Source organism: Pezoporus occidentalis, unplaced genomic scaffold (assembly GCF_034315485.1).
Source record: "Pezoporus occidentalis ecotype Australia unplaced genomic scaffold, CSIRO_AGI_Poc_V1 ctg77, whole genome shotgun sequence".
In the NCBI taxonomy this organism is placed as follows: domain Eukaryota; kingdom Metazoa; phylum Chordata; class Aves; order Psittaciformes; family Psittacidae; genus Pezoporus; species Pezoporus occidentalis.
Genome location: NW_026916126.1, coordinates 79,427 through 90,599, shown reverse-complemented (window position 1 = coordinate 90,599; position 11,173 = coordinate 79,427). Strand labels below are relative to the sequence as shown.

The 11,173-nt window shown below is 40.4% G+C and overlaps 1 protein-coding gene across 2 annotated transcripts in view; it reads right to left on the bottom strand.

Annotated features, from left to right (window-relative positions):
- Positions 1-1,310: 1,310 nt before the first annotated feature.
- Positions 1,311-11,173, bottom strand: part of DYRK1A (dual specificity tyrosine phosphorylation regulated kinase 1A) — an 89,283-nt gene continuing 79,420 nt past the window's right edge. For both annotated transcript variants that reach the window (XM_062602461.1, XM_062602462.1), the window contains exons 8-12: positions 7,304-7,450; positions 6,780-6,920; positions 6,180-6,486; positions 5,738-5,862; positions 1,311-4,708 (exon numbers count right to left, since the gene is read on the bottom strand). In XM_062602461.1, the coding sequence (XP_062458445.1) occupies positions 4,085-4,708; positions 5,738-5,862; positions 6,180-6,486; positions 6,780-6,920; positions 7,304-7,450 (1,344 nt within the window). In that variant the 3' untranslated portion in view covers positions 1,311-4,084. The remainder of the gene's footprint in view (positions 4,709-5,737; positions 5,863-6,179; positions 6,487-6,779; positions 6,921-7,303; positions 7,451-11,173) is intronic.

Genomic DNA, 11,173 nt, shown 5'->3' with positions numbered 1-11,173 from the left:
ACATATTCACCACGCTGTGTCAGAGGGTTAGAGCTTTAGATTATTTCCTCATTAAAAAAGGATGTCCCTGATGGGTTTCAACAGGAATTATCTTCCAAAGTATTTCAGAGTTTTCAGTTATCAAGACTAAAATATAAGCACATTGATGGTTTAATTAAAGTAACGATGGTAGAGTGATAAACAATGAAGACAAGCCACATCTACAGGTGAATCCAACCCTTCTGTAAACCAGTCCCATTCAGACATCATTATACTTACAGGATGGAAGACCACATCCTGGAAAAGCAGCAGTTCTGAAAAGGACTTAGGAATCATGATGGATAATCATCTAAATTTACAATCTTTTAATGCAAATAACTGAGACTGAAAGATTTAAAAATGCAATCCTCGGAGGTATAAACAAACAAGCGAAGATATAAACTGAAAGGTTCAAGAATGTACCTGCACATAGTACACGCACACAGCAATACCCAAATCACTACCAGACGCTGTATGCAGACCTTCCGTCCATGCTTTTAGAATGGATTTTAAAACACCTGAAGTTTCAGAAGAGCTGAAAAAGCTTTACAGTTAGAGATTTAAGGAACTCCATCTACATAGGTTATTTAACATAGTTTTTATGTGAATAAAGTGAAATAGTTTAAAACTAGAGTAGTTATTTGTTATTCTAATAGGCAGCTAGCTATCTGATGGCCAGCAGCTGGAACTAAACAGTCCTAAAACTGAAGGAGAACTAAGAGTATGGAAATCTAGCTGAATCACTCAAGAGACATGGAAAAACCCTCACACTTCAAGAACCTATATGAAAATCAGCTATCTTTTTCAAAAGTATGTTCTACTGCACCCAAAAGACATGGAATTCATGATGCAGAAACATTTAGATTGAATTCAAGGAGTAATGGCGTGCCAGTCAGATTATTTCATGACCATGGTCACTTCTGGCCTTAACATCAGCTAGTCTGTAATAAGTAGAAAGCTGCAGTGCATATAAGAACATTCAAACTAACAGATGATAATATAAAGAACTCAAAAACTACAAGTACAGTCCATCAGAATCAAGCAGAGCTGTGTTCATACATCAATGATTTGTATACCTTGCTGTTTCAATTAAAAACTCAAAATTATCTGTTATGCCTCCAACTTTTACTTTCGTATTTTTAAGTCTGTTTCAATGTATCTGATATTTACATATTATAGTATAATTATACCTACCATACCATGGCTTGGAGTAGGTTAATTGCATAGGAAGATTTACTATGTTTACATTTTTTCTTAAATTACTCTTTTTTTAAAAAGCACAGTAAAGAGTCTGAGGACAAATTATTCAACTGTTTATCATACATAAGACTGCATGACTATAATACAAAGGGCTTGTCTTTTCATTTAACGTTACAATATACACAGCAAGTCCGGACTAGATCTTACAATCTGAACACAGGTATTTAACCTTTTCCATGCTGTTTATGTTTACAATGCACAGAAGTCCTGTAACCAAACTGTGTAGTAAAGCACACAAAACTGGACTGTAACATAACACAGTATGCAGAAGCACTGGATTTTATGATTTCTTCTTTATGCAGATTTTCTTTTTAACTGCTTTATTTTTTGGCGCTTGCTAAGGTGTGGCAACCCCCGCACACAGAAATTACCCAGATTTCCTATTACCCTTATATTCCTAGACAGCAGTAAGTACTGGATTCCTTTTTATATTGCTAAACTCAGCATCCTGTTTCTAAGGTGACAGCCTTCCAAATCCTGTAAACTTCTCTGAAATTACCGAGTTAAAAAATAAAACCAAAAATAAAACAAACAAATAAAAAATTCATCCACAGGGCTGACATGTCAATACAATAAAAAAAAATAAAATAAAAAAAAAAAAGATTGCTTGATTTAAAAAAAAATAATGATTTACAAGGAAAAAAATGGTTAATCCCAAGTATCCATTCCCATTCGCATGGTAGTCAGCTGCTGCACTGCCACTGTAAGTATAAAAAATTCCACCTTTTAGTCTGAAAGAATGACTTCGCTGCATGGAACCGACCAGTCTGAACTCTGAATTTTCTGCTAAATTAACTTTTAGAAGGGCTTACTGGCAGAGGTAGATCACTGCTTCTGCAATATATAATGGGCAAAGAATGTTAATCTGGGATGGGCAATCAATGAATTACCCTTCTTTCAAATGTTTTCCACGGAGCTTTTACTTTTCATTCAAACAAATCTCTGAATGGGCCCACAAATTTTGCAACTGCCAAGCTGACTGTGTTATATTAAGGCAGCATTACCCAAAAATTAGGCACCTGTTAAATACAGCCTGCTAACCTCAGGTCTCATGTGAGTGTTTTGCTTTACTCAGACTATTATTTTGGACCTGTTCATGCAATCAAGGTCTTGCCTTCAAGTTTACAATTATGTTAATAAGGAATACAAGAATCAACTGCTGGTTTCATAGCTTCTGGATCTAGTGTCCCTTTTACCTTCAGAAGCCTGAACACATTTATAATGTAACAGATGTTATAGTCTTGAAGTAGATGTCAATCTATTATGTTCAGTACACAGATTGCTGTAAATGTATTGGCTATGAATTCAACAACAGTTCCAGTTTTGTTTAAGCAATAGTACAGCCATAATTTTAAACTGACATTTAAAAATGGTCTAGTTACACCTTGTGTCAAAGTGCAGAACTGCTACATTATTGGTTACAGACATCTATGTGCTATAAAAACAGCTTTGGTACAATAAATTATCAAAAAAGAAAATAAATTTTTGTAAAATTCACAGCATAATTGTGAGGCAAAAAAGCAGTCACATAAAATTCTGCATTTTTAAAAATGTTCAGGATGAACAGAAGACGTCTTTGTGCAGAAGTAATGGTGGAGAAACCACGTGCCGAGAAAAAGCAAAAGAAAAAAGTAAAAAGCAGGAAGGGACACAGTTGTAGCTATTTCCATCAAACGCAAACCACTACTCCTGTGACCTTCAACCAATAAGGAAGTCAACTTTATGACACACGCAAAGTGACCTTGCAATACCTTACAATAAGTGGGTCACAAAAGTCTATTTTAAAAGAAAGGCCTCTTGAATTACCCATTCTCTGTGTTTTCAGCATTAAGGACTGTCTGCAAAAGCATGTCCAAAAGTGATTGCATCTGAAATGGTAGGCTCTTCTAACTTAAGAGTCCAAATCCATAAGGCCAAAGGTTATCCCAAAGACCACCACTTAGACCTCCCCAGGACTGGCCAGGACCGACCCGTTGATTGCTTCTCAGTGCACCTCAGTTATGAAACCAGTCATATTTCAATACTAACTGACTGTGGTCTCCCAAAATACGAGACCCACAGAATCCCATTACAATTGCTGCTTTGATCCTCAGTAGATTCAGAAAAGGAGAGTTCTGATCACCGCCACTTAGCATGCTCAATGTGCCTTACAAACTCCATTACAACCGTCCCTTTTTACAGCTGAAGAATATATATTTGTGTAATCTGAAGGTCCCTCTTTCTTACAGTACTGCATTTCTGTGCCCATGTTTGTCTGGGGAACTAAAAAAAATATATATATATTACTCACTCCCCTCCCACCCAAAAACTTCAAAGGGCCTTTTTATAAATCATGTGCAATGCCTTTAAAAAGAAACTAGTTTGGAACTACAACTAACATTTGAACAATAACCCCTGTTGAATGAGACCAAACAAAAAAACCCTCCCCAAAAAAACCAAACTATGACTATGTTGTGGCAGGTTAAAATGGGGGAAGCAAAAAGTGAATACCACTAAGCTACCCATTAACATGGGTCCAGACATGGCTCTTAAAAAAGAAAAACAACCAAAAAAAAAGAACAAAAAAACAAACAAAAAAAAAAAAAAAACAAACAAAACAAAAACCAAAAAAAAAAAAAAAAACCCAACAAAAAAAACTTCATTGTCCCTTTGCAATCTTTTCAAGTTTAAAAAAATAGTCAGCTTTGCCCTCCTGTAGCGGTTCAGTGAGTTTATCTCCTTCTGATTCAAGCAGCTTTGCACTTTGTTTTTGGAAAAACACCACTTCTATAAAAACACACAAGAAACAAACTTAGTTTCAGTTTAGTCACGAGCTAGCCACAGGACTTTGCTGAACACAAACTCCTGTCATGGGAGACTCTTCTCTATCAATTCCTTGCCTCATTGCAAGGTGTCCTTCAGTCATGTAATGAGCAGGACCTGTATTAGCAGAAAACTGGTATGTTGGATGTCCAGCTATGCCAGTTTCTTGGCGCGGATTAGAGTAGACTGTTAAATTCATGTCCATAGCTCCATTCTGTCCAAAGTCCAAGGTATTAGCAGCCACTGGGCGGTTCTGATAGGCCTGATTGCCTTGGTTACCAGTAGAAGAGGAAGATGTAGAGGAAGAAGTAGTTGAGGAAGACAGGGATGTCATGGAGTGGTGACTGTGGCCCACCTCCATAGAATCCTGGGTGGAGGAGCTGTTTGTTGGAGAATTGTAGACTCTTGGCCTGGTCCGGCTACCCAAGGCTTGCTGTCCATGATGGTGGTGGTGGTGGTGGTGATGGTGGTGGTGGTGAGCGCTATTTCCGTGATGATGATGTAATGCATTCTGTTGTTGAGGGGTTACATGGAAGGTGGTTTCTTGAACTGGATGGTTTTCAACAGTGACCTGTGTAGGAGCTTCAGTGGCTGTCCAACCAATTGGAGGAGGAAACTGTTGTCGAACCTATGTTAGTTAATAAGCAAAATAAAAATTAAAATGCTTACTTGAATCTGTCCATTTGCAATATACGAGAGATATTAAGATATTATGCTAACTTTTAAAAAAGTTAAAAAACCTTGTAGCCGCAGAATTATTCTAGAAGTGGAAGCATGCAGTTACAAAGAGTCTCTAATACACTTTTCTAAATATACCTTAAGAAAAATGAGTTCACTTTCTGGATGTTTTTTTCGAACAGTTTAAGTAAGTGCAATATGTGACCTTACTGTGAAAGTCACAGAAGCAGCTCTACATAATAGTAGTAATAAACAACATAATATTTGTACAACCCTTAGAACAATAAGGCCCTGATGTCTGACCCGGGTCTCTGGATACAGTAAGCATACCAAGCTAAATTAGTATGTTGTAGTTCGTATCTTGAGTAGTGTCAACAGCATTCGAGGAGTACCACCACACCTCTGGAAGAACACAGGCGATTAAAGATTCCTAGCTACACATCAATTTGTTGCATAAACTAAACTGACGACTTAGGGACAATTTATATTTGTATCCATTCTGTACTAAAATAAAAATATTACTGAATTATTTGTAGTTAATGAGTTGCTGCTTCTTTCCAACAAGTACTGAATAAACTCTAGTCCATCAACGACAATGTTGGTGAAGTACCCAAACACCATAAAATAGAATTAAGAACTCCAGCAGGAGTCCACTGAAGTACAAGCTTGTTCTCCACTGAGTTGGAAGATGCATAGTTCTGTGTACCCTTACAACCTGTGCAAGGTGAAGCACTGACAGCTCCATCTGACTTACTGCTATTAATACAAAACCTTTACTACTACAGAATCTCTGAAAATTTTTACAGCTACCTGCAGTAAAGTGACTGACCTAACATACAAACAACTACATAAGAGCTAGTTCTGTCTACATGAGTTCAATCTTGAGATGAAAGCGTTACTTAATTTATAGGGATTTAATACTTTAATATTCTCAGAAAAGTCATATAAAGCAAACAGACAAAGCTTTACATAACCATACCTGTGGGCTGTGTGTTTCACAGTCCATAGCTTGAACAGCAGCAGTGAAGTGTCCACCACTATGTCGATGCTGGTGTGTGGGGTCTGACCGTGCCCTTCCACTGTTGCTTGTTCCAGAAGATCCACCTATAAAATCAGAATATGCACAATAACTAAGAGACACAAAACTTAAAAGTAACCTGTAGAACAGTGACAGCATGAAAATATGTAAACTGTTTTGAAGTAAAAATACAAGACCTGTAATAACCATTCACATTTTGGCTCATCTATTTTCTGCTTTTTGTTGGAGCAGTTACCTGTTCCAGGCGATTAAAGTAATCGATGAGCATGACTGATGTATTTGATTTTTAACCAAAAATAAAGAGAGAATATTTATCTGAAAAAGACTCCTTAGATGTGATTAACAAAAATAATTCTGTTATCCGTTAATGTGAAAAATTTACCTGAGCTTGAAGATGTACTAGAGGTGGTTCCTGAAGACTGTGACTGCTCCATGGCAGGACTAGTAGACACACTGTTACTTGTGTTTGTACCTTCGTCTGCTGTTTTCTTAAAGAAACTATGCTGTAGGGCATAATAAGGTTGAATTCGTGTCTTAGGGTCATAATCAAGCATCCTTAAGATGAGGTCTTTGAACTTCAAGTAGTCAGCTACAGTATGACCCGATTCCCCAGCACGGCGTCCACCTGGTCCTCCTGTTTCAACTCCTAGTATATTGTGAAGTTTACGAGTTCCTGGTGGTTTGTATTCCTGTTGGGAGGTTAGAAATTGCTTGAAGTCAATTTATATATTAAGACTTGGATGTGCACAGTGTAAACATGCCATAAAAGCAAGTCAAATAAAAGTAAAAAAATATTTAATGCTACGGAATGTGTTATTTCATTAATCTGTCTTACAATGTGGAACAATTAATTAAAAACAATAAAGCTGCATTTTCAGTAAGGCAAGATGTAAAACAAAGTAACATCTCACTTTTTTTTCTTATTATTATTAATTTTATTTACAGAAACTGCCAATATTATCGTCCTCATTATGTAACCTACCCTTTTTCCATCTTTGGTCTTCTTCAAGTTCCAAGTGCTATCTGGCAACTTCTCAAAGAACTTTCTTGCTTTTGGTGCTTGGTCAAGGATGTGAGTGGGTGGTATCCCCAGAACTTCCACTATCTTATTCATTTGATCCACCTGTTCCAAATAAAGAAATTTTGTGAGGAACATATGACAGAGATGAGCAGTGTGACAGAGTGAGATTCTCATCACACAGGAAGCAAATGGAAAAAAAAAACAGACAAGTTCTAAATTAATTGTGAGTTTAAAAAAAAATAAATCCACTGTGTACAGAGCAAATTAGTGTATAAGGAGTAAGAGAGAGGACCCAGAAACAGAAAATTATTAACAGGCAATTTAGAGTTCTGACAAAAGACACTGTTGTCACTGATGTTTATTCATTTTAGAATTACTAGACTTCCCTAATTTATGCATTAGAACTAAACAGATGAAACTCATAATGAGAATGAAGAAAAACAACAACAAAATATAATTACTTGTACCGTAATATATCTGCATACCTCATTTGCCCCGCTAAAAAGAGGCTCTCCAGTGTGCATCTCAACTAAAATACACCCAAGGGACCACATATCAATTGCAAGATCGTAAGGCATTCCCAGTAGCACCTCTGGTGATCGATAAAAACGACTCTGGATATATTGGTATATCTGAAATAAAAGCATATAAAGGTAATAAACAGCATCCAAAGAGCACTATTATGATTATGTATTACAAAATAGAGCTACCGTGAAATACATTTTTGGTGTAGGGAAAGCCAAGGTATCAGTGATACTAAAAAGCATCTAGACATTACATTAATAAAAATACAAAAAATGCTAGTTAGTTAATTCTTTCTAATAATAACAGTTCACAGTGTGTTCACCCTCCCAAGGAAAAAAAGTGCAAATTCACTCATGATGTCAGTATTTTACATTTTAGGGTTGATGAGTGTAACCTCATGCAGTTATAGATAATCGTACAAAATTTTTCTCTGCTATCACCCTAAGAAGAACTATTCCACAAGCCAAATCAGAATCACGTAACACTTCAGACAAAACTGACAGCAAAAGATCAAAAGCCAGGATTCTGATGTGATGAAATCAGACGAAATTATCAGGTGATTCTAGGAACTAGAAAACAACACATCGGAAAAAGCAACTCCCTTCCACCACTGCTTAGTTATCCTGCTCATTTCACAAGACACATAATTCTATCTTGATTTTAAACTTGGAGACTGGCTTAAACGTAGGTATACCAAAAAAACACACCAAAAAAAACCCAACAACCCCCAACCAAAAAACAACCCCCAAAGCAACCAACCAACCACAAAAATAAGGGGGGAGGGGGGACGAAGAAACAATCCCACCCAACTCCAAAACCCTTAACAAAAAAGAACCAAACAAATAACACCCAACAGAACTGGTCTTCATATTCTAAGTAACATGCAATTTTATCCAGCACTTTCCACAAAGCTACTGGTATTTCCCTACTGGTTTGTAAATTAACTTAAATGAATTATTACCATAGGGGTGTGTATTTCTGCTTTTTAACATCTCAAAATTATCTCATTGACCTACATAATCCAGATCTCATTTCACCTCCTGGTGTCTCCCTTCACCCCAGACTAAGAAGCTTCTAGTTTATAGCAAAAAAGTCCCCCTGTTAATCTACATATGCGTTTCATCACTGCTTTCAATACACTAATCAATATTCCAAGCTGTTCTTCCCAAACTTATGGGGCAAAAGTGATGGGATGCCACTGGCCAGTCCTGACTCCTCAAGAGAGAATTGAGGGCCTTCTGTTAAAGCTGGTCCATGAAACTTCTTAATTCTTCTCATATCCCATCTACAGTATTACTAGTCCTACTTCTGAAACTTCATACCTTTTGAAAACGCTGCATAATTTAGGGAGTTTTTTTTGTCTGGTTTGTTTGGTTTCTTTAACATGCAGCTTGCTCAAAGGAAAAAGATACCATCCACAACTTTACAGGTAAAACTGCCAAAGGTACACAACAGGACCTGGGAAGGCTCAAAATCCTTTTTTTTTCCGAAGAGACTGGAGTCTAACTTTTATAGACAGAAGTCTTCCTTACCTCTCCAGCTAACAGCTTGTTATCAAACAACTAAAGCAAAGGTACCCTGAACAGAAATGGTCACTTGCTCAGCTGAACAGAATTCTTTCAACCAGGAAAGAATTTACTGTAAGGTGAAAGCTGAACAGGACATCCTGGTAAACTCTGCAGCGAGCAAATTGTCAGTACAAATCAAACACTTGAGTTACATATGCAAAGCTCTTCCTAAAGAAAAGAGGCTTTGGCATCTGTCGTGGTTTAAACCCAGTCAGGTAACTCGTTCACTCACTTCCCCCTTTTTCTTGCCCTCCCCCTGCTCTCGGAGGGACGGAGAGGAGAATCGAAAAGAATGCAACTCCCACGGGTTGAGATAAGAACAGTTTAGTAACTAAGGTATAACACAAATCACTACTGCTACCACCAATGATAATAATGATAAAAGAAATAACAAGGGAAGAGAATACATCATCTCACCACCAGCCGACCGATAACTCGCCCCCCCCCCCCCCCAGCCCGACCAAGCTCCGACCGATACCTCCTCCAACCCTGCAGTCTCCCAGCCCTTCCGGCTAACTCCCAGTCACCTCCTGGGCATGACGTGCTGTGGTATGGAATACCTCTTTGGCTAACTTGGGTCAGGTGTCCTGTCTCTGCTTCCTCCTGGCTCCCCCTCCTCCCTGGCAGAGCATGAGGCTCACAAAGTCCTTGGCCAAACCAAAACATCGCTTGTTATCAGCTCTGTTCCCGAGCTGAAAGTCAAAACATTGCACTGCACCAGCTACCAAGAAGGGGAAAAATGACTGCTACTGCTGAACCCAGGACATTATCCACCCCTTATTCCATACCATTCACGTCATGCTCAGATCCCACATTTTCAATATACCATCACTCTTATCTCAGTGCACTCTTATCTTAGTGCATGGACCAGTCCCTATAAAGCTGCTGAGTCCATCTGGTCCATGATGTCAGGCTCCATCTCTTGTAACAGTCTTCCAGAGCAGGAGAGACTGTGTGCAGTGTTCACACTCGTGAATAACCTGGGCAATAGTGTCCATTGCTAAGTCCACCCCTCGATCATGAGTCCATCTCTGTGTTGCATCTCTGCTCTGATGGCCTGAAGTGCATTGGGCCCACCAGGCTCAAAATAATTCACTGTCCCCTTCAGCAGTTTCTGCAGCTTGTTGCTGGGGACTCCATACAGCTGCCTTCCATCTCCAATGCTTCCAAAGCACTGGAGGGGCCCAGTGGACTAGATACTTGCCCATACTGTCCCACACACCCTGCCACTCCTGGCTGTCCAGCCTTGGGGAAAACCTCTTGGTCCCCCCATATCCTCGTCTAACCCCAGACAAGACCCAAACCTGACTCTGCTTAACTTTTGAGATCAGACAAAATGGTCGTGGGTAGAACACAGCCTGTGTGTGTGCCAACATGCTGATCCCCATCACAATCAGCAGGCAGGTACCAAGGACACCCAAAGGCCATTCAAAACCTTCAGAACTCTCAACTGATGCTGCTGTACTTGTCACTGGGGCTGGTGTAGCTGCTGTACTTGTCACTGGGGCTGGTGTAGCTGCTGTACTTGTCACTGGGGCTGGTGCAGCTGCTGTGCTTGCCGGCTCTCCCACCGCCAGCTTCTCTTTTCCTGAGTCCAGCTCTTCCTCCTCTGCCTTGCTGGGAAATGCTGCGTGGTCTCCTGCATCCTCCTGGGGCTCGGCGGGCGGCTTCCGGGAAATGCTCTCGGCCGTCGCGGGGCTGGGCTCGGCCGCGGGGCTCGGCTCCTCCGCCGCCTTCTCCCGCTGCTCGGCAGCCGCCTCCTTCTGCTCCTCGACCGCCCCGACCTCCTCCACCGGCAGCCGTCCCCTCGCGGCCTCCGGCCCCGCTCCCGCCGCCGCTTGGTCCCCGGGGCCGCTCTCCCGGGCCGGTTCGGCTGCCGCCGGCTCCCGGGGCCGCTCCCCCTCAGCTCCCCGCAGCCTCACGAAGATGGAGAGTAGGGTGAGGGCCAGGACGGTGAAGAGCAGCCGGACGGCCAGGTACAAGTCCACGGCCACGTCCGTCCCGCCCTGCTGCTGGAGCCCGCCCGTATTACAAGCCATTGCCATAAAGCACAGTGAGACAAGAACCTTAGCCCAAGCCCCATACTTGATAAACACTATCACAGCAAATACCGGCTCTACGTAAGTTACAACATTCTGAAGCTGTGAGATCAAGCGAAACAACTCTGAGAGCCAATAAATCAGCATTGTGACGAGTGACTATTAATCCAGTCAGATCTGTCGTTATCTCAACCCTTCGTGCCCCACGTTGGGCGCCAAAAAC